The sequence below is a fragment of the Panulirus ornatus genome, chromosome 73, assembly GCF_036320965.1.
Source record: "Panulirus ornatus isolate Po-2019 chromosome 73, ASM3632096v1, whole genome shotgun sequence".
NCBI classification, from domain to species: Eukaryota; Metazoa; Arthropoda; class Malacostraca; order Decapoda; family Palinuridae; genus Panulirus; species Panulirus ornatus.
Window position 1 is genome coordinate 1,602,476 of NC_092296.1, and position 27,406 is coordinate 1,629,881.

Sequence of the window (27,406 nt, forward strand, 5' to 3'; positions counted from 1 at the left end):
GATTTCCCGTTTTCGTTGCCTTCTTCGATAAGAAAGGAATACGTGGGAAGTATTCTTTCAAATCATCCCTAGGAATCATATATAAATAATATATATATATATATATATATATATATATATATATATATATATATATATATATATATTTTTTTTTTTTTTTCAAACTGTTCGCCATTTCCCGCATTAGCGAGGTAGCGTTAAGAACAGAGGACTGGGCCTTTGAGGGAATACCCTCACCTGGCCCAATTCTCTGTTCCTTCTTTTGGAAAATTAAAAAAAAAACGAGAGGGGAGGATTTCCAGCCCCCCGCTCCCTCCCCTTTTACGACACGCAGGGAATACGTGGGAAGTATTCTTTGTCCCCTATCCCCAGGGAAAATATATATATATATATATATATATATATATATATATATATATATATATATATATATATATATTATCATTATTTTGCTTTATCGCTGTCTCCCGCGTTAGCGAGGTAGCGCAAGGAAACAGACGAATGGCCCAACCCACCCACATACACATGTATATACATACACGTCCACACACGCACATATACATACCTATACATCTCAATGAATACATATACACAAAGACATATACATATATACACATGTACATAATCCATACTGTCTGCCTTTATTCATTCCCAACGCCACCTCGCCACACATGGAATAACAACCCCCTTCCCCCTCATGTGTGCGAGGTAGCACTAGGAAAAGACAACAAAGGCCACATTCGTTCATACTGTCTCTAGCTGTCATGTGTATGTGTATATTTGGTTGAGCTTAAAAGTATTTGCTGAAATAGTTTGGACATACGGAGGAAATAAGGGAGAAAAGGTTGACAAAAGAGGATATATGTGTCATAAGTGGAAGGTACGAGGATAACAGGAAGACCAAACTGGAGACAGAAGGATGGAGTGAAAAAGATTTTATGCAACTGAGGCCTTGAACATGCGGGAGGATGAAAGACATGCACGGGATAGAGTGAACTGGAATGGCAAGGTATACTGGGATCGACACAGTCAGAGGACTGAACTAGGGCATGTGAAGCATACAGGGTAAATCATGGAAAGGTCTGTAGGGCCTGGTTGTAGATAGCGAGCTGTGGTTTGTGTGTATTGCACATGACAGCTACAGAATGAAAGTGAGAAGATGCACCCTTTCTTCATTTGTGGTGCTACCTCGCTAAAGCAGCAAACAACGATCATGAAAAAAATATGTATCTGATTACTCCAAGGCCCATTTTCTAGAAGGTCCTGCAGCTCCAAGAACAATCATTACTACATTCCATTCACAAAAAACAACATAAATGGATAGTGAAACTCTCTTGGGTATGACCTAAAATGGCAATACATGATGGATGCTAAGCCCTTCATTTCAGGGTTATAAAAACAACTAATAACTTATTGTACACAATATAATACAAGAAAATAAAAAGCTATTTAACTTGTGGGTAAATCATAAGGAAATACAATTCTTCATAATGACTGAAGTGGTCTTGCTGTGAACACTGAGAAAATATACATACCGCAGGTATATAAGAAATGGGTACACGGAAGGGGTATTAAGTTCACATAATTTAACGAGATATCTTAAAGGATGACAGAACATCAGTGATTTTCAGCAATTCTAAAACTAAGATGCATATCATTACTATCTGAAAGCTACAGCATAATCACTACATTAGTGATGTAGCAGATTCATGCAGAGGTAAATAAATAAATAAAACAAAAACAAAAATCCCACGAGAGACTTCACATAAATAATCTTTTTTTTACATTACCATGGATAATGTTTAAGTACAAAATCTTGTGTATAATTAGTCCTAATTCTTGGATATGGAAATAATGCTGTAGTAATATTCCCAAGGCAATAAGAGTAAATGGCAGGACTGAAAAGGTTGCATTATGGGGAGAAAGTCTCCTTAAAAGCACAACTACATATATACAATATATATATATATAAAAATAACAGCATTAATTCTTAGCTAACAAGAATGGCACTAATAAACATCTTTTGACAATTAACAGGTGAAAAAGGGCTGAAACTGTTTAATCACAGTTTAAAAATGAGATGATTTAATGGACAGCCATACTAATATGTACTTGAAGTACATTTTAGCAAATCTGACTCTTACACAATACGTGAATCACATCATATATACAAGGTCATCAAAAGAACGAATGGAAATAAGAGTAACTTAACAAAATGCAAAATATGTAAAGGCTGGTGATGTGAAAAATGTGCATTTCTGTAAGAAATAATAAACATGTCTTCTAAATCATCTGGAAACTCTAAGAATGGAATACTGAGTTACAAGAAATTCATAGTGAAATCCTGCTTCCTAATCAAGCATAACATGTTTCTTTCTTTCTTGCAAGAAAGAGGTTGTCACTATCTCAATCCCTTTACCTAATAAAAACTCAACACATGGTCTGACTTAGAGCTTTCACAATATTCAATTTTGTTATAAAATCCTAACTTGCCAGGATGCTCCTAAGTGAGACTTCACCCTTACCTCAGTAAGTCATACATTTGAGCAAACTTTGTTATTTCTATTTATACTAAGACATTACAAAAGCATAAAAACAACCTCAAATATTCTTTAAACTAAGGTATAATGACAGTACCATTTCTCTATTAAGATCGTTTACCCTTATCCATGCATTACACCACAATCTTCCTATATAATTTCTTTAATGCTCAATCCTCTCCAGAAGCCAAAGGATTTAATACTCTCAATTCATGTTCTTATGAGACATAAATTAATATGTAACAATTAACTACTGCAGGTACAGATCAGAGAACATCAAGGTAGATGTTCCTCACATCTATGAAATAAAACATATCATTAAGCCAGTCATCCTGTTACTAATATTTATATGCTTAATATATACTGATATGCTTGAAGCAAAATAAATAGCATCAACATGAAATTGGAGCACAGGTTTTACAATGACTATTTATGACTAAATCTATTCCACTATTCCCCACTACATTATAAAGATGAAAATGTACTAAATCACTTCTAACAAAAATTCCAAACATAAAGAGACATTTTCAAAACAGAGAAAAGGTTTAAGTTATGAGGCAATGATCAGTGAAACTAAACACAAAAAAATCATTAGCAACAGGATTAAATTGCTTAAGAAATGTCTTACATAATGGAAAGAGCAAGATCTCATATGAACATGATAAGCTAAAGATAGGCAATGTTAGTGTAACCATTACTGATAAACATGAAAAGTATTTAGTGACAAAACCTGAAATACATTTTTACAAAAGAAAATTAAGCAGTAACACTAATAGTTACACAATACATTATTAGGAACTAGGACTATTTTTACACTTTTGTGGGGAAAAAATAGAAATAAAGTACTATGACAAACTTGGCATAAACATGAAAATATTAAGACAAATCAGATATGACATTCTCAAAAGGCATGTGAAAATGTTTTTGTACAGTGATTTGAGCGAAAGATGAGAGTAACTTGCACTGTGTCCGAAGCTTGAAATAAATGGAAGTATCGTATGCTGCATCAAGAAGTTCAAGAACAGCGACCAACATTCTAGTGCTGTCATGCATCAGCAAATATCAAAAAATACCTAAGAAATAAATGAATTCAGAAGCTATCAACCAGGCCAGGGCTTTGATACAAAACTATCAAAATAAAACTAATGATATCCTCCAGCCTTTCCCAATCTACAGAATCTAAAACAACTATTTTCACTGGGCTTCAGAGCAAAACTGTACTAAGACAGTTAATTATTGTCACTATCACATACGCATACTGCAAGCAGAATGTTTAACCAAACACCCTGGTTACCATATGTCTCTTCAAGAATTATTGAAAGCCCATCAACAACTCACTCTACAACTAATTATCACAAAAATAATTCATTCACAGCAAGCTTGCATTAAGAAGTACCAAAGTGTTATAAAAAAAAAAGGCTGCAACAGTACATTGTTACATGAAAAATATAAGCATGGAAAGCATGAGAAGTGAAGCAATCATAGGACATTACGGAAACAGCAAGAGAATAAAATGATAGATTTAGCATTGTACAAGGAATAGAATGAAATTAAGAATGAGTGTGGTAGACTTCTATGGGATGCTATAATGAAAATGTAGCCATAAAAGAAAACTATCAGTAGATGGGAAAATCCTTAAAATGTTATCACCATGCTATATTACTACATCTTATTCAAAGCAATTAACTTACAGAAAGCTGTATAATGTGAATGACCAACACATCCCATCCTTTGTCCCAATTTCCAACCATTTGTAAACAGAGAAACAGGCTTTGTGCCCTTCCACTTAAAATAAGGAACCCCACTGACTATCGATCTGTTACATCAAAAGAATCACCCAACAGAGTAGAGACATATAATGGGAGGAAGTTAAACAACTCTTTCCATCTTACGGCAATGATAAGTTGCATAAACACAGCACATGCCTTTCTTTCCAATGAAGACGAGTTTATGAAGAAACTAAAAGCATTGCTCTGTATGAAACTGTACCAAAAACTAGGATCAGATGAAGAAAACATTCTGCCCATGCCAAAACCACAAGCTGCCTACTTAGGAAATGTGGACTGGAATATAACTTTTAGTCTTTAGTTATTCTCTAACCAATACTGTACCAAGTTACAATGTCTTTTTTAATTCCTGTTTGGTACATGTTTTGGTAATGTGTATAAATATGAATATCACATTATGTTACATCCACTAACTTAGATTCAAAATCAATAGTACATCATGAAGTGTTACTTACAATGGGTATTATTGTTTCATATAATTAGAAATGATATTCTTTGCTACAGATGGTTTGGTGTAACAATCTGAAGTGTTAGTGGTTATCTCACACATTCACTGTAGTCAAAGTACAGGATAAGCAAGATGATTAGTATCCAAAGCTACACTGTCTGTTAATGAAATTTTCTTACAATGATGAAGACTCCAAACAATATCAACCTATACAGTGCTTTCTATCAAGGAATATGAAGACAGCATTGTATGCCAATGGGTTTTGACCACCCAGCTCTGGTCTGCTCAACGAAAAATATGGTAGATTTAAAATGTCTGCATTTTCCTGCACATAAGAGCATTACAACAACTTACTGTACCTAAACAATTCCATTACACTGACTGTAAGGCATGGTAAACACTGTGCTGCAGTATATGTGGTTAAATTCATTATTTAAATTCAGACAGTTATCTCACATTCAGTTATCTCACATAAAATACATGTCATATATCTAATCCACGAGAACCACTAGCTTGCGGCGAACTGGCACATATCTATTCATGAGGTCACGGGGCTGGCTCTGGAAAAATGAGTCCTTTCCCAATTTGTGTTTTGATAAGATTCACCTGAATAGCAAAAATATAAGCCCAAAAGACATTATAGTATAACAAGTGCTTGATCTGGTGAGAAATCATCTTCACTGAGGAAAAAATTGGAAAATCTTTTAGTTCCCAATAGTACTGTTTTCATAAGCGACACACCAACCAACCAACTGTGAATATTTATCAATTCTGATAGCAACTGAAAAAGCACCCAAACTGTTGATTTAAAACTACTATGAAAAGTACACATATTACCCTGCATGAGATGTTTGAAGGGAAGTAACTGATACAAACAGAAAAGGTGAAGCTATATTACAAGATCTGCAAGGGGAAAAAATTAAATGCATACTTAAGAACCCATACTATCAAATAATAACACAAGCTTGATGGTAACCTGAAGTTATATTCCTAGTTCTGGCTAGCTACTAATGGCCAAACTAAATCCTTTCATTTGTTGAAGCAGAATCTCACTCTACTTTCACATTTCACACAAATGGATGATTCAAGCTTACTTTATCATCACAATTTCAATTATAACAGACAGTTTTAGAGGGGTAAATATATGTATATAAACTATAGCAAGTCAATGCAACACGACAACAGTAAGCATCTTGTCAGTAGCTTTATGAATGTTCGTTAATGAAACTCTATAACCGGCTATGCATTATACACATCATATCTATCAAAGCTTCAGGTGAAAAAGATAATCACCCAACATCAGACATTAATGCTACACCTGACCACGAAGTGCTACAATGTAAATATTTGAGCCAAGAGGTTTGTCTCTTTTTCTTTGAATCAAGTGTATGTTGAAAAGTGCCTTTACAGGTCTACCACAGGCTTAGGCTAAGTTACATTCTTTTTCTTTCACTCTTGCTGTTTCTAATGCTAGTGAGGTAGTGCCAGGATACTATTAAGGACTCCATCTGCCCTCTAGCAATTGAAAATACAGCCATCAAAGCACAACTTCTCTGTTTGTACAAGTTTCACAAAGAATGGGTCAAACAATATAAAATTCACCCACAAAACTCAAATCACTGACTAGACATAATCTAACATACCCTAAATGGACTGTTTAGTTCAACATGTCAACAAGCTCACCACAAAATTCCTGATGACAAGGATCAGGGGGAACACGTCATCAGTGGATTGAGCCAGGGCATATAAAGCTGCTGGGAGAAACCACAGAAAAGTCTGGACTGAGGGCTGTGGTTTCAGAGCATTACACATGACAGCTTAAGAATGTACGTCTGTTTCTGGTGCTACCTCACTAATACAGGAAACAGCAAATAAGTATGGAAAAAAAAAGAATAATATTGTCCAGGTACAAAAACATATTAATTCTTACTTTGGGACAAAAGGAAGAAAGCACTTTCACAATCTTGTTAAATCTATAAAGAGCAAGAGGCTAGTTAAACTTCCAACTGGTTCATTTCAGACATTCAGTTCCTAAGTGGAGATTTTCTAAAAGTCAACTTCTTGCAATAAGAGTGTAAACTTTGTTTTAGTATTCTGGTTACCCTTACCAACAGATTAGCAAAGGCACAGACCTATACAAGTAACTATTTTTATACAGAAACTGAAAATATACAATGTCCAAAAAGTACTTTCTCTATAATTATTTCAGAAAGTATTAGAGATTACAAAAATAGAAGGTTAATTAGCTACCATTTTGTAAACTATTCCTTTTAAATATAACATAATTTCTATCATCAAAATAGTTGCATAAGTAAAAACTTTATGGCCGATTTTAAGGGAATTTCTTAAAAGCTCAATGCATATATACTTGTAAATTTAATGGCAAAACTATGATGCTTCAAGTAAAGGCCATAAGGCTATATTACTACAGAAATACAAAGCAAATACAGAGACCCTCATGAATGAACTTGTGTTCATATGAGTATCATGATGGATACTCCCTTGATGAGGAACAAAATGGGAGACCCAGCTTATATTCAATGGAAGCTTACTATTACCAATGCATTTGATTCATTACAGAATTGTTAACTGCCTACTCATTACTTCAATGGTGTGTGTTGCAAAAAAAGCAAAGTGCTGTATTTAGTTTATATAAAGTGTAAAACGTATGGCAAGAGTGGTCTACATACTTTTGCATAAATGTCTTTTTCATCCCATTGCTTCATATGGATAAAGTGCTGGGATCATAAGTGATTAGCTGTGTATTTACACAAGTAATTTAAAAAAAAACTCATACTAGCAATCACATTACAAAAAACAAAGGCTAACAAGTTTTTCACATTGATTTAACGATCATACCAGAAAGGTGAAATAGTTATTGATAAGCTTGATGAATAGATCAGCATCTAAACCCTGATTTGTTTTAGTTTTCAAAAATACGGCAAAAAACAAAACTAATTTGTCAAACTAAAAATGATGAAATGTACTTATTGTCTCCATTTTTGCAAAGGTTCACTAGTCTCTCTAATACAAAAGAAATTTATATATAGATTCAGAAATTACCTAATGCTGCTGACAAAAACTATGCTTGCCATACATGTATGGTGCATGACTGATTACTCATGAACAAGCAACAAAAACAACATACATTTACTGAGTTATACTATTTCATTTCATGAAAATCTAGTAAGGGAATCTAATAAATGAGAGCAAATGGGAAATGCTGGGAGCTCTATTGTTCTAAATCTCACTGACCCAAGTGCAAAAAGGATGAGCAACATGAATCCAAAATGGAATGTAATTCCTGGAATGCTATGCTAATCTGTTGCCACATACTAGGTAGACTGAAGGTGATGCGACATACATGGTGTACGAAAAATCTACACTTCTGAAGTGACAAATGCAACAATAAGAATACTTCTTCAAATACTCCTGCTTGAGTCAAACACTGATTATTTCAGTACATCAATGGCATACGAAGGTGATTAATTAGCTGTTACTATACTGAACTATCATGTTAAGAAAAAGGCAGCATGTTTGATATCCTTAAATATGATTTGGTAATTGTTGTACACAAATCCAAATCTTGATAGGTAAACAGCCTAAGTATTACCTTGGTGTGTCTTGCATCACAATTTCATCTTAAGACTCTTGAAATGAACAGTTCTGAATGTCATTCTTAAAATCGGCCATACAATATAATACTGTTGGTTAACTGGTGGTAGTAAATCAATACCATCAGGAAGCGATCACTTTTAGAAAGTTTCAGACATTATCCTTTGGTTCATTTTGGTTACTAATGCCAAAAAGGCCGTGGAAATCATTGAGCAGCTTTAGTTATGCTACAATCAGTTTTACAAGAAAAGTCAGTACCCTATAAAATGGTTTCCAAAGGCATTCTTTTATATCAAATTTTTTTTGCCTCAAAAATATAACCAATACTACGGATTCATGCATCACTTATCATCTGAATATACTGCATCCTTTCACTTTCCTATCATAATTTTTTCTAGTAAACGCTGAAACATGTCTCCATCTATGGATAACTATATTTCAAAGAACTCATATATAATCAGTAAATTTCCTTTTCCTTGTATGAAATATTCATACCAAATACATGCATCCATACTGATTTCATTTTCTAAACACATATCACATATAGTAGAATTAAGTTTTGCAATGAAAAATGTTTAATCTTTTCATCTGACTGCAGCAAATCAAAAGTACACACCAGTACTGCTGATCTATGATTATTTTGCATATACTAACAAAATATGAACAAATTAGTTGTCTTTTTCATAACTATAAGCTACATGTGTGAAAGGATTATTACTCAGTGCAATTACACTGACATAAGTGTTCTTAATACTAGATGCTACAAAAATACAGCCCAATATTTACATTATATTGAACTAGAATAGACATCACAGTCCAACCAATGTGGATAGCAACAAAGCTCAAGGTGAGGTACAAAATACTTCATACATTGTGGGATTTAAGAAAGCTACGTAAGTACATACAAAATTATATTACTGTAGACAAAAGAATGAGTGCATTCACTCCATATCACTTCATTATTGTCATATGATATTACAATTTTTGAGCTCAATATGATAATTCATTTTGACTTGCTATCTTCCAACCCTGCTGCTTGTAGTCACTTTATAAATGATAATGACCTTTTTCTCTCCTCTATCTGAGCATTCTTTTTTGTTAATATTTCAAGATGACATTTGAGTGCCAGCTTGGTTGATTTCACTCCATTGTACTCCATGTGATAAAAGACTGTTCCCATGAGGAGAAAGTACATCAGAGCAGCCATGGCAACAAGAGACAATATACCTAGCGCTATCCGCAATCCAGGAGATAAATCTAAAGATAATACAGCAAGATATACCAACTCTAAGATGGTCAAAAGGATGGCCAGGAAGAGATACAACTTGCGGCTAACAGCAACTTTTTTCAAACCCTGCTCACACACAGCAGAGCTCTCCAGGAGAGCATCAGTTTGTGCTTGGACTTCAGTTACTGTTTCAGTGCTGTCATCCTCTGCAAGCATAAAAATTAGTTAAGCAAGTGTGTAAATACTCACTACAGCATATATCACTCAAAATGTGATGAACAAAATATACAATATCTAACTTCACCTTTCACCTATCCTAAATATGGTGCTACATGCAGAAAAATCACACAAATATTTCCAGCACTGATGCTCATACTTCTCTGTACTCCATGGTATCCTTGAGGGTTAATCTTTTTTCCCTAGAGCCAAATATCTCTAAACATCATCTCCAGTCAATTATTTCCAGTTTCTCAATCATGGGGTAACTACTTGCAGGCAGAGCCCAGTAACACCATTTTGTACAAATACATTAGACTGCTTTTAGAGGATTCTCCAAGCTTCACAGACAGAAAGAGGTTTCTGAATATGTTAAAGATACACTAAAAACTGGCCAAAAACTTACCTTTGACAGGAGTGACCGTAAGAATTGCACGGACAGGCTCATGGTCTGAAAAACTGAAGTCCTGCTGTGGAACTCTATTTGGCCATGGTTGGTCACATACTTTTGTTTTCACCTAAAAAGTTTAAAAGTTATTGTTTAATCAAAGCAGCTGAAACAAGTGTAAAGAGTAATGAAGAAAAAATACCTTTGGTTAATAAGCTTTGTTTCTAAATTGTGAAATTTTAAGGTACTGAATTGCTGCCTCTGGAAAATACGACGAAGCTATGTGATATTAGGGTTTTCCTTTGTGTAATTTCTATCTACATACACCTAACTATAATGCACACCATCAAGGTAGTGGTGATGGCAAAACAGTCTCCACTAATCCATGTCCTTATATGCCTCCTTCACATACACCATTCCATGCATTCTTCCCCAATTTCTCTCATTCCAGTTCTCTTCCATTCTACTTCCCCATGCCACATGTGGTCTTCCCTTCACACCAACCCTAAAGCTTTAATCATATAAATCAGCCAATTCTACTTAAATGCAGTCAGTAACACCATCACTGTGACACTATATACCACCATCAATGGATATCTAGTCAAGACAATTTTTTCTTATATCTTAAAAGTTTCATGAGAATTGGAAAGAGACTTTCTTAGGACTTTGGGGAGACAAGACTCCTATTTCAGTGATCAGGATGAAATTATAAACATTTCATATCTTACCAATTCTATCAAATTTACCTTATGAGATGCTGAAGCATGATAAAAGATATAATCTATCCTGTTTCCAGAGGGATTTTCCTTGAGGGTCTTAACGCTAGTAAAACTGTTTGCTGGAGTTTCATTTGTTTCTCCACTTGAACCAGGTGTCTGAAAGAGAATATACTATCATATACTACAGGTTAAAAGAGGTTGCTTATCAAACAAAGAAAAACAGTCTGTCAATCTGCTTTTACTTACCTTATGGCAAAGGAGACATTATCAGCAAAAGGAAAACCAGGCTAAAGTAGATCTGATATATGGAGATGTTTCCCCATTGCAAGAGATTAATATCTGAGATTCTTCTACTCTACATATCTATCTATATCACTGATGACTGTTCCAACTGGAACTCCCTCATGGGGATGGCTATGGCAACAGAATCTCCATAAACTAGAACTCCAGGGACACTTCTTAGCCTTTGATGCTTAAAAAACATCTAATATCTAAACTCCACTGTCAATGTATACCTACTATACTGCATTATCTAATGTCTCTTTACACATAACAGTAACACAAAGACTAACCTTAACAGGACTGTCAGTGTAGGTGTCAATCAGGTTGCCATAAAACTTAATCATCCTATAGGCAAAATCTGTTGGTGTGCAGTTGAAGTCTCCAGCTAATATGAGAACGTCTCCATTTCTCTGGCAGAAGCGGATGAGCTGTGATGTCTCAAAAGCTTGGACTACCCGATGATGTACATATTCATCATTCTTTTTGTTGTACTCTGCATGAAGCTGTGGATTAAAAGAAAAATCACTTATATATTCCCAAAGAAATCCCTTGGAAATGTCTGAATGTATTACTATTTTTGCCTCACTCTGCCACCATAATTCAACTTTCATGTCAGCAATAGCTTCCTGCCGTTACAAGGTCTTTCATTTATACCCAATCAGCTATTTTCAGAAGTAAAAGCAAATCAAAGCATGCACAGCTCTCATCAATTACTTCTGTACCTGTACATCTTCATGCTCTCTACAGAATAAGTCTGAAACATGCAGAAAACTTGCATGTTTTTTTTTCTGCTACACAAACGAAGTTCCCATCTGCTTAAACAGAAAGTGGTTCTACAAAATGCTTATAACAAAAAGGATGTCTCAAACAGGTAAGGCAAAGAAGGTGGATACAACATGAGCAATAGCAGAAATCAATGAAGTTAATAAGGAATAGTGAAAAAAAACGTTTTTAGGAATGTGATCCATTTAAGAATATGATAGTCAATTAGGGTATGGTAATATGTAAATGTAGCCAAGAAAGCAATTCATATAACAATTAAGGCAAAGGCGTATATTCTTCTGATAGTTATAATGCTTTTGTGAGAATAAATCTTGTACCTAAAAAACACAGCCACTCCTGTTCAGAAAGGAAGATCTCTTCATCTTCATTATGTATACCTTTTCCCACATTAAATGCAAGGTGACACAGGTGAAATCTTCCCTAAATGCTTGATGGGGAGCCTACCAAATTTCTGCCATCATACAAAACTTTCTCTTGAAGGAGATACTGAAAGAGGCAATTACTCACATTTCACTGTTAACTTTCATTCTAACTAGCATTCAATAAACAAAAGACCCATTACACAGCTTTCATTTTGATATGCAGCCTTGTCCAAAGATTTGAAGCACAGCACTACTACCACAGAGAATCTATGTACAGTATGGGGTTTGGACACAGTATCTGGGTTAGTAAATACAGAAATACGCAGCGAATAAGAGAGAGTAAGCATTAAAAGCAAAAACCTACTAAAAAACATTAAGTAATACAGGTTAAGCATTTTGAAAGACTTCTTTCTGTATCATGACAGGAATAAGGTAAAATTAGTTATGGCATCCAAACCATCCAGGCAAGGTCAGTTTCAAGCTCAATTCCGATACTCCAGGCAAGATCAGTTTCAAGCTCAATTCCGATAAGTTTAAAATTTAAAACAGGTAAAAGACAGACTGGACAATTAACTCCTTGAGACTTGGCTCATCAAGTATTACAATGCATTTGAAATAAGCGTTTTACCTACCCACTATATCCATGGCATCCCACCTATATAGGGTCTGCTAATACAGTCTATCATTGATTATAAACATCAGTTCCAAAAAATATATAATCAAGTGAGACAGAATTCGTTCTTTAGAGTTTAAAACCACCATGGCACAGAAAGAAGAGTCTTTGTATAAATATATACTCTGTATTAGGAGAGCTAAAAGGACTTTTATAACCATAAAATGAAACAGGAAGCCACAGTATGAGAGAAACACAGGGACACCACTCACAGCTGACACAATAAAGTGTGGATACATACGAACATTGTATTTTCTTATTCACACAACTGTAATTACTCTAGAGATACATACCCTTATGGAAGGGCAACATACACCTAATAAGCAGGAAAAATCTCCCTTTTACATACCACAGAAGTAGATGTAAGCTCAACAACTTGTAATATAAAAATTAATAATACTTTTGCCTGAATTAAGTGAGGTTCTGCTAGCTCACAAAACTAATGAATAGAAATAATCATGAGAGAGAGAGAGAGAGAGAGAGAGAGAGAGAGAGAGAGAGAGAGAGAGAGAGAGAGAGAGAGAGAGAAGAGAAGAGAAGAGAAGAGAAGAGAAGAGAAGAGAAGAGAAGAGAAGAGAAGAGAAGAGAAGAGAAGAGAGGTGAGGTGAGGTGAGGTGAGGTGAGGTGAGGTGAGGTGAGGAGAGAGAGAGAGAGAGAGAGAGAGAGAGAGAGAGAGAGAGAGAGAGAGAGAGAGAGAGACAGAGAGACAGAGAGAGAGAGAGAGACAGAGACTATCCATTAGAGGCTGATCTCCAGTCAGAACATCCTAAAACTTCAAAGCCCATGCAAAGGCTCCTGTGCAAATAGAGCTGTTTCCAAAGTCTGAATTCAAAATATTAGTGTTTGTGCTTTTCTGTTATCTCTGAAGTTTCTGCCCTTGTTCTGCCTTTCTCACGGAATAACAACAAACTTCTTACAACATCTCATCCTCTACAAAATCACCAAACTCAGCCCAAGTCTACATCACACTTGCAAGAATTACAGACATGAAAGAATTTTGGTTCAACACAATAAATAAATGCTTTCCAACTTTTCCATTTAGTATAAGGTTAACTATATCATTCACAAATATGATATGAAAACTAGAAAACCCCATAAGAAATAAATGAATAATTTTTTTTTAAAATCTGAATTCCAAATATTATTTGGTTCCAAGGCATTCAAACTGGAGATATTCTAACTATCTTTAAGGGACTTTAACCAACTAAGACAGTCAAAATATTTACCACAATAAGATCCTTTTTAATGCCTAGCTGCTTCTCCTACACTAGTAAGCATGAACAAACCAAATCAACTATGACCTCATCTGCATATACCCACACTCCAGCTGCTAAACAAAATATATCAAAACCAGAGTGTGCCATTCACAGCCAAGCACCACAGGCTACTGTATTTTGAGATCTACCTCAACCATTTCTCATGTCCTGGTTCAGGCCACTGACAGCACATCCTACCCCCTACCCCTTCACATACCACATCAGGCCAATTCATTCTATTCATGCATGCTTCTCAACCTCCAAACATCCCAAAGCCCCCTCCAATCCATCCCTTCTTAATCTCCCCCAACTCCATGGTTCCTCTCAGTTAACTTTACTTCCCCATATCCACACCACTTCAGCAAACCCTAGCCAGCTTTTTCAATCAGACTGCATTTAGTACCACAAGTCTCTTTTACAATATTTCTTACATGATCAACCTGTTTCACATCCCATCATTCACAGAAATTTCCATTATGTCCACCTTCTTCCTTTCTTTAGCATTTAAAGGTCCAGAACTCGTATCCATAAAATGTTGTGCAGACTACTATACCTTCACAATGAGCCATCTTTGCCCTAACAGAAAATAACTTCGTCACATGTTCCTTAATGCAGCTAGGACCTTGGCCCCTACTTTCAGGAGACTCATTTATGCCCCCACTTCCATCCACTGCTACATCCATTCCCAGGTACCTTCAGCACCTCACTTCCTCCAGGTTTTCTCCACTTGCTACAAATCATTACCTTGCTTTGCTCACATTCATTCTAGACTTTTCTCTTCCCACACACTCCCCTAAACTCAGCTTTTGGGGGCATTCTCAAAAGTTATCTACTTGTACTTATTGCACAAACACATTCATTGGGCCCAATCTTAGCTTTCTATGCCAACATGAAGCACTTCTAACCTTTTTAAAAAGTAACCAGCACTCACAGTCTCAAGTCAGTTTACTGCAACCATCCACAACCCTTATATTAAACCAGTACTGTACATTCTTTCTAATCTTTTTTTTTTTTTTTTTTTGCACAGCTTCTTGTCATGGCCTCTGGTTACTCTGGTAGTGAATCCTTTGAAGATCTGTTCACTGTGATAATTGTTCAGCAGAATCAGAAAATCAAAGGCTCTTATTGGGTCCTTCTCTCTCTCTTCTCTTCCCCAAAGTGAAAAATTTTGTATCCCTCAGCCTCTCATAAGCTCCGTCCTTTTAAATCAGGCAACTTATTAGTTGCTCTTCAGTGAACCTTCTTTATCAGATCTCTGTTTTTCTTTCGGTGTAGTGACAAGATCTGGTCTCAATATGTTAAGAATTGTTTATCAAATATAACCATATCCATATCGTTGGATGCAATTCTAGCATCTGGTAGCACACAGAAAGCCTTTTCCCCAGGTTTCCTGATGTGCAGCTCTTGCAACTGATTACTCACAATATTCAGCTGATTTATGATGGGTAGATGGGGGAATTAGGACTACAACTGCATAACCCATGTAGAATTCATTGTTTAGGAGGGTAAATAACAAGACTGAAAGATGCAAGCAAAGCATACAGCCAGCTACTTCAGTGGTCAGTCACAGCTTGCACCATTCAAAGACCCACGATTGAAAAACACAATTCCTAATACTGGCAAGAGCAATCACTGGACAAAAAGTTGGCAAATGTGTACAAGATAATTCATTCTGCTACGTCAAAGACCAATGAGATTTTGTCACCAAATATAGACTGCAAAACTATATATGTCAGCTTTAGCAGTGGATCAGGTGTTTAATACTAAAAAATACAACTTGCTGGTATCTAAAATATAAGAGCAAGATATTGTTTCAGCTGTCTCTGAGCCAGTGACACTGGTTTTCATGTCACTAGTTGCTTTTACTCTAGCACAGATCAGCAGGAGGGATTACAATGGATTTTAGTTCAAAACAGGCCTACAGGAGAAAATATTTGAACTTACATTCTGGTCCTTACCATCTTCCTTTGAGTCCATTCTTTCCCAAGGGATACATTTTTTTCATGTGTTAGCTGAGGAGGCACAAGCAAATGAATTCTCAAATCAAGGTTATCTCTCAGAAAGAGGTGCTGGGGTAATCATCAATAAAATGTACCTTAGCCTGTGCTACGTACCCAATTTATCAAGCAGCATCTACAAGAGGATGAACACTTAAGTAGACTGTGACCTGACTGCCTCAGCCAGAAAGGGCCTGAGACCTTGGTGGCTTATGAATGCATCTTGGTCAGAAACTACTACCAACTCCTACACAACAGAGATCCATAAGTCCTATACCAGGGTTAAAGATGAAAATTGAAATAAAATCAAGTGACAACAAACATAATGGATGATGTTCCAACTGGATGCTGACCATGGCACAATTGTAACTACAATGGTAGCATTACCATGCAATCCAAATCAGTAGTAATGATACAAAAACAAAGTAAAAGTGCATAAACCATGACTGGTTATCAACTGTACTGCCACTCAACTGAGTATGAAGACACCATGTTTTCATTAATATCATGGCTCTTAACTGATGTCACTATGATGGCTTAAGACAGAGCAATACTATACTATGACTTGCTTTAATTCTTTCTAACCCATCCACTTTGCTCTACTAGCTTACAATAAATTTTCACAACTTTGATAATGGTCCAGACAATATCTAAGATTGTTCTTGCATCATGGACAACAGAAATGAAGTTATCCTTAGGCTATATGTTTTCACATATTCCGGACATTACTGTCCTTTAAGAACAGCACACAGACTACAGCTCAACACACTGAACTAGATAACATCCAACATGGACAAGTAGGTGGTGGGAGAAAGTGTATTTGCAGAATCATGTTACTGGGTCTGGGCTTTAGCTTGTGTTAAATGAACTGATACATCTGACTAGCTGAGCTTCAAGACACCAATAGTATGGTGGATAATGGCCACTTCCACTTGATTTTTGTGAGTTCTGTAGGTATTGGGTGTCCACCCTCATCTTGCTGGGCAAGATCAGGTTTAATGGTTGCAAGTCCTTTTAGCTCACCTGCCTGATATGAAAAACAATACTACGGGTTAATCAAAATATCCAATCTATTTCTTTAAAACAGCAGCTGCATATGCTCAAAACAAATAATATGCATCTCTAACACAGCCAGAGGCATAGGATATAATAGTACTTTGTTTACTAAGGGTTGCTCCTCATCATTCTCCTTTCCTCTTGAATAATTACATAGGTTGGTAGTGACACCTTTACTTTGGTAGACACCTAGAAGCTGTGGAAAGATCAACAGAAACTGTGATGCAAAACCAAACAACTCTCACATGGGCTGTGCACAAAATGCAGAAATATTCTCAAGATTTGGTAATTAAAAGATGCAGCACTGCAAAAGGTGAGCAAATGAACTGCTTTAGGTGAATTACAGAACGCTATCATTATCATTTTCTAAAATGTATACCATATATTTAAAAGTAACCTCATCACCACCACTGGTGGTTATTCTAAAATCAACTGTGATAAAAGCTATGCTTTACTGTATTTCAACTGTACTGTGTGGGCCTTCTTTTATGATATACAGTGGCTCAAAGTGAGCCATCACTATCCACCAGGATTTCTATACATCACTACAGATTCTTCTAAATGATACATTCCTCTTACATAAGTACAGTATTCCCTTACTCTATTCTTCCATCTACTCATAACTTCCTCGGATGTCTTCTTTCATTCGCTATACTGCAAAACACCCATGGTCATTACTGCACCATCATCATTTTCCACATGTTCATAAAATCACAGCAACTTTCAATGCATCAACCATTCCATATTCAATACTTCAACTCATATCAATTTCAAAACTCCTGATTCCAACCACAAATTTCACTCCACGTCCACTTTTCAGACAATCAGTTCTTAATACTTAAATATTTACAAAAGAAAAATCAGAGGGGATATCCCTCTGCCTTCTGACAGAAGAGGCAGCTTGGTCAACCATCATTCTGAAATGAAAATACCAAAGTAGTCACCATTTGTTTAACTTAACAATAACCATTAAATCTCTGTTCTGATAGAAAGTCAACAGAGACTATCCAAAGGGGAATTGAGAATATGTAGTTAGTAAGAAAATAACTAAGGAATAAAAAAAGTATTCAGAATGTCATAAGGAGATAAAAATGAGGATCTCTTAAAAAGTTGAAAATATCTTATGGGAACACAAATGAGGAAGCCTATTTCACAGTCAGGGTAAAAAAAAATAGTTACAGGAAAATCTGAAGTACAGCAGATAATGCAAGAGTCAACAGGTGGGTACCAGTGGTGGATGCCAGAGAGCCAATAAGGAAGCAATGAAAATACAAGAAATGAAAAGACAACAGCCACACAGCATTCTAATAAGACATCAAGAATTGAATAAAGAATACAACAGGAAGAGTTGGTGAATTCTATGAAAAGCACCGAGGACAAAGAATAGGAAAATCATAACGTTTCATATGTTCATCAGAAGACTACTGTGAAAGAACATTGTTAAGTGAAAGGACTCAAAGAAGGTGGGTTGCTGAAACAGAAGCCTAAGAAGCTGAATGCTAGGTTACAGAGTGTATTCACGGTATGACACATTGCCACTAGTCCAATCAAGAGAGGATGGAAAGGAGACCACTGAAAGTAATGAGATCACTAGACAAAACAAAACTATGCTTACAAAGAATCTAGATCCATTTCAAACGCAATACCATCTTGTTTTCCACATTGAAAGAGCATGCAGATACATGCTTCATTAGGGATTAATACTATGATAGTGTTAATGATAAAATGCTTTCCTTATACTGTATATGGATAGACACACTCAAAATAATCTAAACTAATAGCCAGTGGCCTGAATTCTTCTTCAGTGCATGTATGGGTGTTCTATGTATATATTCAATTATATCATTATACTTAGTTGCTGTCTCCAGCATTAGTGAGGTGGCGCAAGGAAACTGACAAAAGAATAGCCCAATCCACCCACATACACATGTATATACATAGGCGCCCACACACGTACATAAACATACCTGTACATTTCAACGTATACATACATATACATACACAGACATATACACATGTACATATTCATACTTGCTGTCCTCATCTATTCCCACCGCCACCCTGCCACACATAAAATAATACCCTCCATCCCCTGCATACGTGAGAGGTAGCACCAGAAAAAGACAACAAAGGCTACATTCATTCACACTCAAGTCTCTAGCTGTCATGTGTAATGCACCAAAACCACAGCTCCCCTTCCACATCTAGGCACCACAAAACTTTCCATGGTTTACTCTAGACGCTTCACGTGCCCTGGTTCAATCCACTGACGGCAGGTCGACCCCGGTATACCACACCATTCCAATTCAATTTATTCCTTGCACACTTTTCACCCTCCTGCATGTTCAGGCCCCAATTGCTCAAAATCTTTTTCACTCCATCTTTCCACCTCCAATTTGGTCTCCCACTTCTCATTCCCTCCACCTCTGACACATACATCATCTTTGTCAATCTTTCCTCACTCATTCTCTCCATGTGACCAAACCATTTCAATACACCCTCTTCTGCTCTCTCAACCACATTCTTTTCATTACCACGCATCTCTCTTACCCTTTCATTACTTACTCGATCAAACCACCTCACACCACATACTGCCCTCAAACATATTTCCAACACATCCACCCTCCTTCACACAACCTTATCTATAGCCCATGCCTCAAAACCAGATAACACTGTTGGAACCACTATTCCTTCAAACCTACTCATTTTTGCTCTCTGAGATAACATTCTCGCCTTCCACCACTCTTCAACGCTCCCAGAACCTTCGCCCCCTTTCCCACCCTGTAACTCACTTCTGCTTCCATGGTTCCAGCCGCAGCTAAATCCACTCCCAGATTTCTAAAACACTTCACTTCCTCTAGTTTTTCTCCATTCAAACTTACCTCCCAATTGACTTGTCCCTTAACCCTACTGTACCTAATAACCTTGCTCTTATTCACATTTACTCTCAGCTTTCTTCTTTCACACACTTTACCAAACTCATTCACCAACTTCTGCAGTTTCTCACCAAAATCAGCCACCAGCACTGTATCATCAGCAAACAACAACTGACTCACTCCCCAAGCCATTCTTCATCTGTTTCCTGGTGCTACCTCGCTGACATGGAAAACAGAGATCAAGTATGATAGAAAAAAATAAATAGATAGCCAGTGGCAAACAAAGTCTCTAAACTCCTGGATAAGGTAATCAGGAACACTGGCTGTGAGAAGCAATATGGATTCAAAGGAAAATTGGTTTTTCAGGAATTATGGACTTTTATGGAGTACCCAATTGTCTGGGAAAAGAAAAAGATGGATAGACTGTATTTTTGGACCAGAAGGTACCTACACTCATAAATTATCAAAAGAAAGTTTGGAAAACATCCAGGAAGGCAAAAACAGGAGACATCTTCAACGGATCTAAAGCTGCCTAAACAGAACTAGACAAAGAACAAATATACAAGGTTCCTTTGAAACTAGCTAAAAGTAACCAATATTGTTCCATTGGATTCAGTCTTAGGGCTATTCCCAATCCTTAGCTACACAAATGACTCGTGAGAAGGACTCAAGCCTTTATCTTCTCCATGGTACAACATTTTAGCATGTCTTGATGAACAATGTCTCACTCCTTTTTCATCTTCCTTCTCTATTAGCATCCAATTGTACCCATGTTCTGACTCCTTCACTGATGATTTTGCAGAACCTCCAAAAGTAATACTCTATAACTTCCTTCCTAAATTTCATTTCCCAGTCTTGACTCTCACAGAACTTGATCTATTCTATATAACTGCCATTAGTGAATTTCCTCTTAGGGTCCTGCACCCCTTCTGATCCCTCTCTTGCTTCTAACTCCATGAAAATCTAAATTTTCCCAGTCTGTTTTCCTGTAATTATAATCGCAAATAATATATACTTAACTCTAAGTAAGGAATGATGTGCCACTTTCTGCACTGTCCCGACTATTCCCTAACTGTTCTCTAGGTCAATAAACTTCCTTGGGCATAAAATTCACAAAAAACATTGAACCAAATTCAAACTACATAGTACTTTTGTTTGAAAAAAGATGAACAAAAGATATAATGAAAATAAAGTTCCTAAATGAATTAGATGAAGCGGACAAGAAAAAAAATCTTTGAGATAAGAACTAATAAATAAGAAGGTTAAATAAGTAAGCAAGAGGAGAGTCAGTGGAGTAATGTTTACTATATAAATGGAACAAGTAGTAAATGAAAAGAAAATAATTACTTTCAAAAATCTGGAACAAATGTAAACACTAATTCTAACCTAATTCAAATCACCATTCACAATCAAATTCTTGAGCACCTATTTCTTAAACATTCACCTTTCATGAGAAACTCAAAATTTCTCGCACAGTCATTTCATCCTCTCTTACAGCATTTTAAACCTATAAATAAAAGATCATTACCCTTCACCTTTAACTCACATGTACATAATAGGTCATCTGTTCTTACTGCCAACCACATAAACTCTTCTCTTTTCACCTAAGTCAGTCATGTCATGCTTTATTCACCTACCTTGACCTGTAAAACATGTTATGGGTTGCTGCAGGCCCTAGAAAATCAATTTCTATGCCTACATGCATCTTGAACAGGATTGATATTTAACTAACAGGATCTCAGATGAATATTATTTAGTGACCTTTCAAAAAATTCCCAAGACTATACATACACAGTACTGTACTTTCCAAAATATGTGGCTATCAAATATTACCTTTACATTCAATATTCACAATCTTACAACCCGACCTTATCGCACTCTATATACATTACAAAAGTCTTGTAAGATGTCTAAAAGTTTAATTTCTATGGGCTGTACTGTGAGCCTTAATAAAAAAGACTGAACAGTATTATTCTTTATGAAATATGTTAAAGTTCATAAATGATGACATAGACTGATAGTAGAGCAATACTTATCCAAAATTCACATTAAGTGAATTATTAGTTGTGCATATGTACTTACATGTGTGGTGGCAATGGTGAAAGGAATTCCATGTCTTGTACTCCGACATACTGCAACACCTTTACCTCCCCACCAATCACCATGCTGAAGTTTATGTGGGAAACCATTAAGGGTAAACTTGTGGAAATGGACCTCAGTGATTGGTGAGCGTGAGAAGATACAAACACCTGATCCAATAAATCCATTTATAAAGTAGTGTGCAAAAGGCAGTACCTTGTTCACCTGAAAAAATAAAGTAAACAATTACTGCAAACAGAAATATAAGTATAAAACTTTATGTCTACAATCATCAACGTAAAGTTTTTCCTACTTATATACTACAAAAATCAATCTGTCATGCTCACTCTCAGCCAGTGAGGAATTCACTGACAAAAAAGGAAATTGGCTACATGGATGATCAAAATCAAAAGCCAAGATCTCAGCTCTATAAAGTGATAAAACAGACTGGTGCATGAATATATACGAACAAACCTGAAATTTCGAAATCACAAAAGATTAAATCTCCCACAAAAGTGCATAATAAAACTAAATAAAAGAAAGCAGTATTACCATATATCATTTATCTATTCATTATACTTGGTTGCTGTCTCCCACGTTAGTGAGGCAGCACAAGGAAACAGACGAATGTGTGGCCCAACCCACCCACATACACATGTATATACATACATACCAACACACACACATATAATACCTACACATTTCAACGTATACATACATATACTTACATACACATGTACATATTCATACTTGCTGCCTTCTTCCATTCCCGTTGCCACCCCGCCACACATGAAATGGCACCCCCTCCCCTCGCACACGCATGACATAGCACTAGAAAAGGACAACAAAGGCCACATTCATTCACACTCAGTCTCCAGCTGTCACATGTAATGAGCCAAAACTACAGCTCCCTTTCTAAATCCAGGCCCCACAAAACTTTACATGGTTTACCCCAGACACTTCACATGCCCTGGTTCAATCCACTGACAGCACATCGACCCCAGTATACCACATCATTGTAATTCACTCCATTCCTTGCACGCCTTTCACCCTCCTGTATGATTAGGCCTCTATCGCTCAAAATCTTTTTCATTCCATCCTTCCACCTCCAATTTGGTCTTCCACTTCTACCGTTCCCTCGTTACCATATATATATATATATATATATATATATATATATATATATATTTTTCTTTTTTCTTTTAAACTATTCGCCATTTCCCACGTTAGCGAGGTAGCGTTAAGAACAGAGGACTAGGCCCCTGAGGGAATATCCTCACCTAGCCCCCTTCTCTGTTCCTTCTTTTGGAAAATTAAAAAAAAAACGAGAGGGGAGGATTTCCAGCCCCCCGCTCTCTCCCCTTTTAGTTGCCTCCCACGACACGCAGGGAATACGTAGGAAGTATTCTTTCTTCCCTACCCCCAGAGATAACCATATATGAGTTACATGTTTGACATAAAATTACATAAAACACAGCACAAATGTTGCTTTCAAAAATGGTGCCAGACATCATAATATCAAGCTCCTTATGCTAATCTGTAGTGCTATACCGTCATCTAACATCATCTCATTACTGTTAATTACTTACCTATATACTTTTTCTATAATCTTACTAGTATAAATTCCTCAATGCTTTATTTTCTTAAAATGTCCAAAACTGGAATACAATTCTTTATGTCCAAACTTCAACTCTTTAAGTATTCCCTATAACTATCAAAAATGAAATCAAAAGTAAATTAGATAAAACTGCTATTCTCTGAAATCTTTAAGGTGTGAATTACGGAACATCCCACACTCAGATTTATATTAAATAGCACTCAGTAAGGCCCTAAGGGGCTTCAGTTCTTTTAAATATAACAATAATAAAATTATAACAGCTCATTAAAGCACTTTCTCTCACCTTAGTGGCTAGAAAATAGTAGTCGGCCCTAGACCAAACCTCCTGAAGAAAAACAAAATCATATTCCTCTGGTCCCGTAATGAGCTGGTTTGCAATTGCTTCTATCCGAGCTTCTCTGTTCTTGGATATGCCAGGTATACCCCTGCAAAAATGAGAAAATAAATCAATACAAGACCAAACAAAGAACACATTAGATACACGTAATGCCCAAAAATCTAACAACCCCCTCCCTCCCCCAAAGTATCTACATAATAATCATAATATTACCAGGCCCCAGGGAGAGAAGAAAAATAATGGCTATCTGCAGTTCACAAAAGGCAACTATGAGAAGTGGGAGTGGGGTCAGAAAATGCTACTTTCTTGTATTAACTCACTCCTACCATCTTAAAACTTCTCACCCTATCCTTGGCATTCAAACACCTGTACGGTACTGTCTTTCAGTATAACTAATCAATATTACCATTGCAAAATAAAGAAAACTTTGTAAGCATTAACTTGAATGCATGTCAAACCATCAAAATTGAAAATGTGGAGCAATGAAAATTGCCAGGCTTACACCTGATCTGTCCTGTATATGGGACAGCTTAAATGAATGGATGACAATTCTTCCAGGACAAGAAGTTGTCATATTAAGTTTTTTCCTCATTCTACTTCACATTAGCAGGAAAAATATTTCCTGACTCTACTTCACATAAGCAGGAAAAGCAAACAGGCAAAAAAAATATCAGTAATAACAAGTAAAAGCTAGGAAAAAAAGGCCTAACTCCAAAACTCTTGCAAGAGCTGGAGAAGTTGAGGGCATCAACTAAAACAAGGAAAGTATATAACTAAAGAGAAGGTTAAAACTATACACCTCTGACATTCCAAGCAGGTCATTAAAAATGTACACAAAATCAAAGCTATGCTAATACACACAAACTTGTGAAAGCAAAACCTTTCTGATTCATTCTACTACCATGTCTCCGAGAAAAAGTTATTTCTAATTTAAAACCATTGAGCTGGAAATAGTTAATACATGAAACAGGACTTGTGTAGTAAAAGTCTGTAAATGATACAATGCTGCATTCCATGCAAGAGAAGGGTAAGGCAGATGCTCCTACTGTCAGAAGATCCTCAACAATGCTGCGCCTTTTTTTTTCCACCTTGTGAGGATAACTTGGCACAGCTGAAGCTGACCCCTTGTTCTCAGTGTTATCAGCTGTACTGAGAATCTTCTAAAACATACATATATATTTACATAATAAGTGATCATATGGAAATTATTACTCCAATCTTCTGTTTTATGAGGGTTCCCTAAACCGAAATATAAATTTCATGCATACTGCGAGAGTCATTCCAACAAAGCCATTCTAAATCCAGTACTTGCATCACCATGTACCAGTAGCTGCACAAAAAGACAGATTTTCAACAAAACTTAAACTTACCAAACATTTAGGGTCAACACCTTAATGTCAATGGACATTGTGTCATCCTTTTGATTATTTTCTGTCACAGTCATCTGCTCCCGTCACTCTAGAAAATACAGGATCAGAACTGGTAGTTTAATACATTAAAAAGCAAATAAGAATAATCCTTTAATAAATATATCAGTTAATGAAGAATATCAACAAGTATGATGGATAATTTTCACTTTATTTCAACCCGTCAAGCCAACAACACAGTATACTGACAGAAAATAAAAAGAATTGATGTAGTTATGAAATGGAAGACCAATGTCGGGTTATTCCATACAACTTTTACACATATAAATATATTCATCTGTCAACCTAACTATTTTTGCAGACACTGTAACATTTGAGAAAAAACAATTATCCTCTTTATTGCCAGTAAAGCATAATCCAGGTAGCTTTAACCAAACACCTATGAGAATGTCCTTAAAAATCCATTTTTTTTTTTTATAACCATACATGTTGCTAAGCAACCTACAGGGACCAGTTGGATTCCCCATATCACACTTAACTGGATTTACGACATGTGTTCACATGGGTTGGGTTGCAGTAATAAAAGAGCTGTAGAGGTAAAGGCAAGAGGGAACTACAGCCGTCCGCTTGACAGTCTTCAAGCACAAATAAGGTAAGTCCAAGTCAAAATATGTCTTTGTTTGTTATCCACCTTCCTTGCCTCCCAACCTCCTACAAAAAACCTGTCAATGTTTCACACAGCATCAAACTCACACCCTCCAGAAATTACAGGCACTCAAGGAAATACACAAAGGATCCTCATATCCAATATATAAATTCACATGACATTCGACAGCGTCAGGAGAGAGGGAAAAAAACCCACACACAAACATTACAAAGAACAATGTCAAAATCAATCCACCATGGCCACCGCGAGGAAGCTTCACAAGCCATGTCGAAAAATCCCTACCGTTCACTAATCCCAGGGGCCCTCGGGAGGGCTTAAAGGAGCAGATGTAAGGCAGGAGGTCCTACTAAAATACAGGCAGGAGGTGGGTGGAGTGCAGGAGGCCCGGGCTGGAGGTAGCTCCTCCCTGCAGCAGCAGCTCAGCCACTCTGACACCAGGTGGACGCTCACACTCCGCTGCCACTGACACCCCGCACCCCCACAGAAAACCTCATCTTAAGGGTTTCTATTTTATATCTTGGCCATAAACTAGTTTATGATGCATCCTACATTCAATAAACATCTAAGTCAATCCATACACTCCGAGAAAGATGTCGGAAGGGGAGTAGCAATACAACCAACAGATGCCACGAAATGTGACTGAACAGAATTCATTTCAAACAGCAACTGAACTGAATTGAATTCAAACAGCAATGGACCATTAGGTCCTAATGAGGATGTTTGTGATAATGGAGGATAGAGACTCATGGAATAATGTGGCAGGAGTAAAATGACATACGGGATTTTTTTTTTTTTCAAAAGGAAGACAAAAACTTATCGTATAACTAAAGAGGTGTATTACATGACAGTCGTGGATTTGAAGCAAAATGTTTCTTTAGTGCTTAAACGTATCTGTATTACTACTTTTTATCTACCCTAATTGGTAAGTCATTCCCTATGATAACTACCCGATCGAGGAGAAAGTACTTCATCTGATCTGAGGTCAAACGTCTGCCTTCGACTTTACAGCCATTACTATGACCGAAATTAGTCCATTCTATCCCTAAGTAGCTTGTTAATTCGAGACTATCAAAGCCTTTAACGATCTTAGATTTATTTCAAAGCCAAGTGGA

The 27,406-nt window shown here is 36.4% G+C and overlaps 1 protein-coding gene across 1 annotated transcript; it reads right to left on the reverse strand.

Moving 5' to 3' along the window:
* Nucleotides 1-1,406: 1,406 nt before the first annotated feature.
* On the reverse strand, nt 1,407-26,766 carry nSMase (neutral sphingomyelinase). The gene is made up of 8 exons (XM_071661297.1): nt 26,577-26,766; nt 25,631-25,718; nt 24,207-24,348; nt 22,309-22,530; nt 11,514-11,726; nt 10,969-11,097; nt 10,241-10,352; nt 1,407-9,824 (listed from the first exon to the last, which is right to left on the reverse strand). Exons 2-8 carry the CDS (start codon nt 25,702-25,704, stop codon nt 9,433-9,435), a joined length of 1,284 nt encoding a protein of 427 aa, XP_071517398.1. The 5' UTR covers nt 25,705-25,718; nt 26,577-26,766; the 3' UTR covers nt 1,407-9,432.
* Between the last annotated feature and the right edge of the window lie 640 nt (nt 26,767-27,406).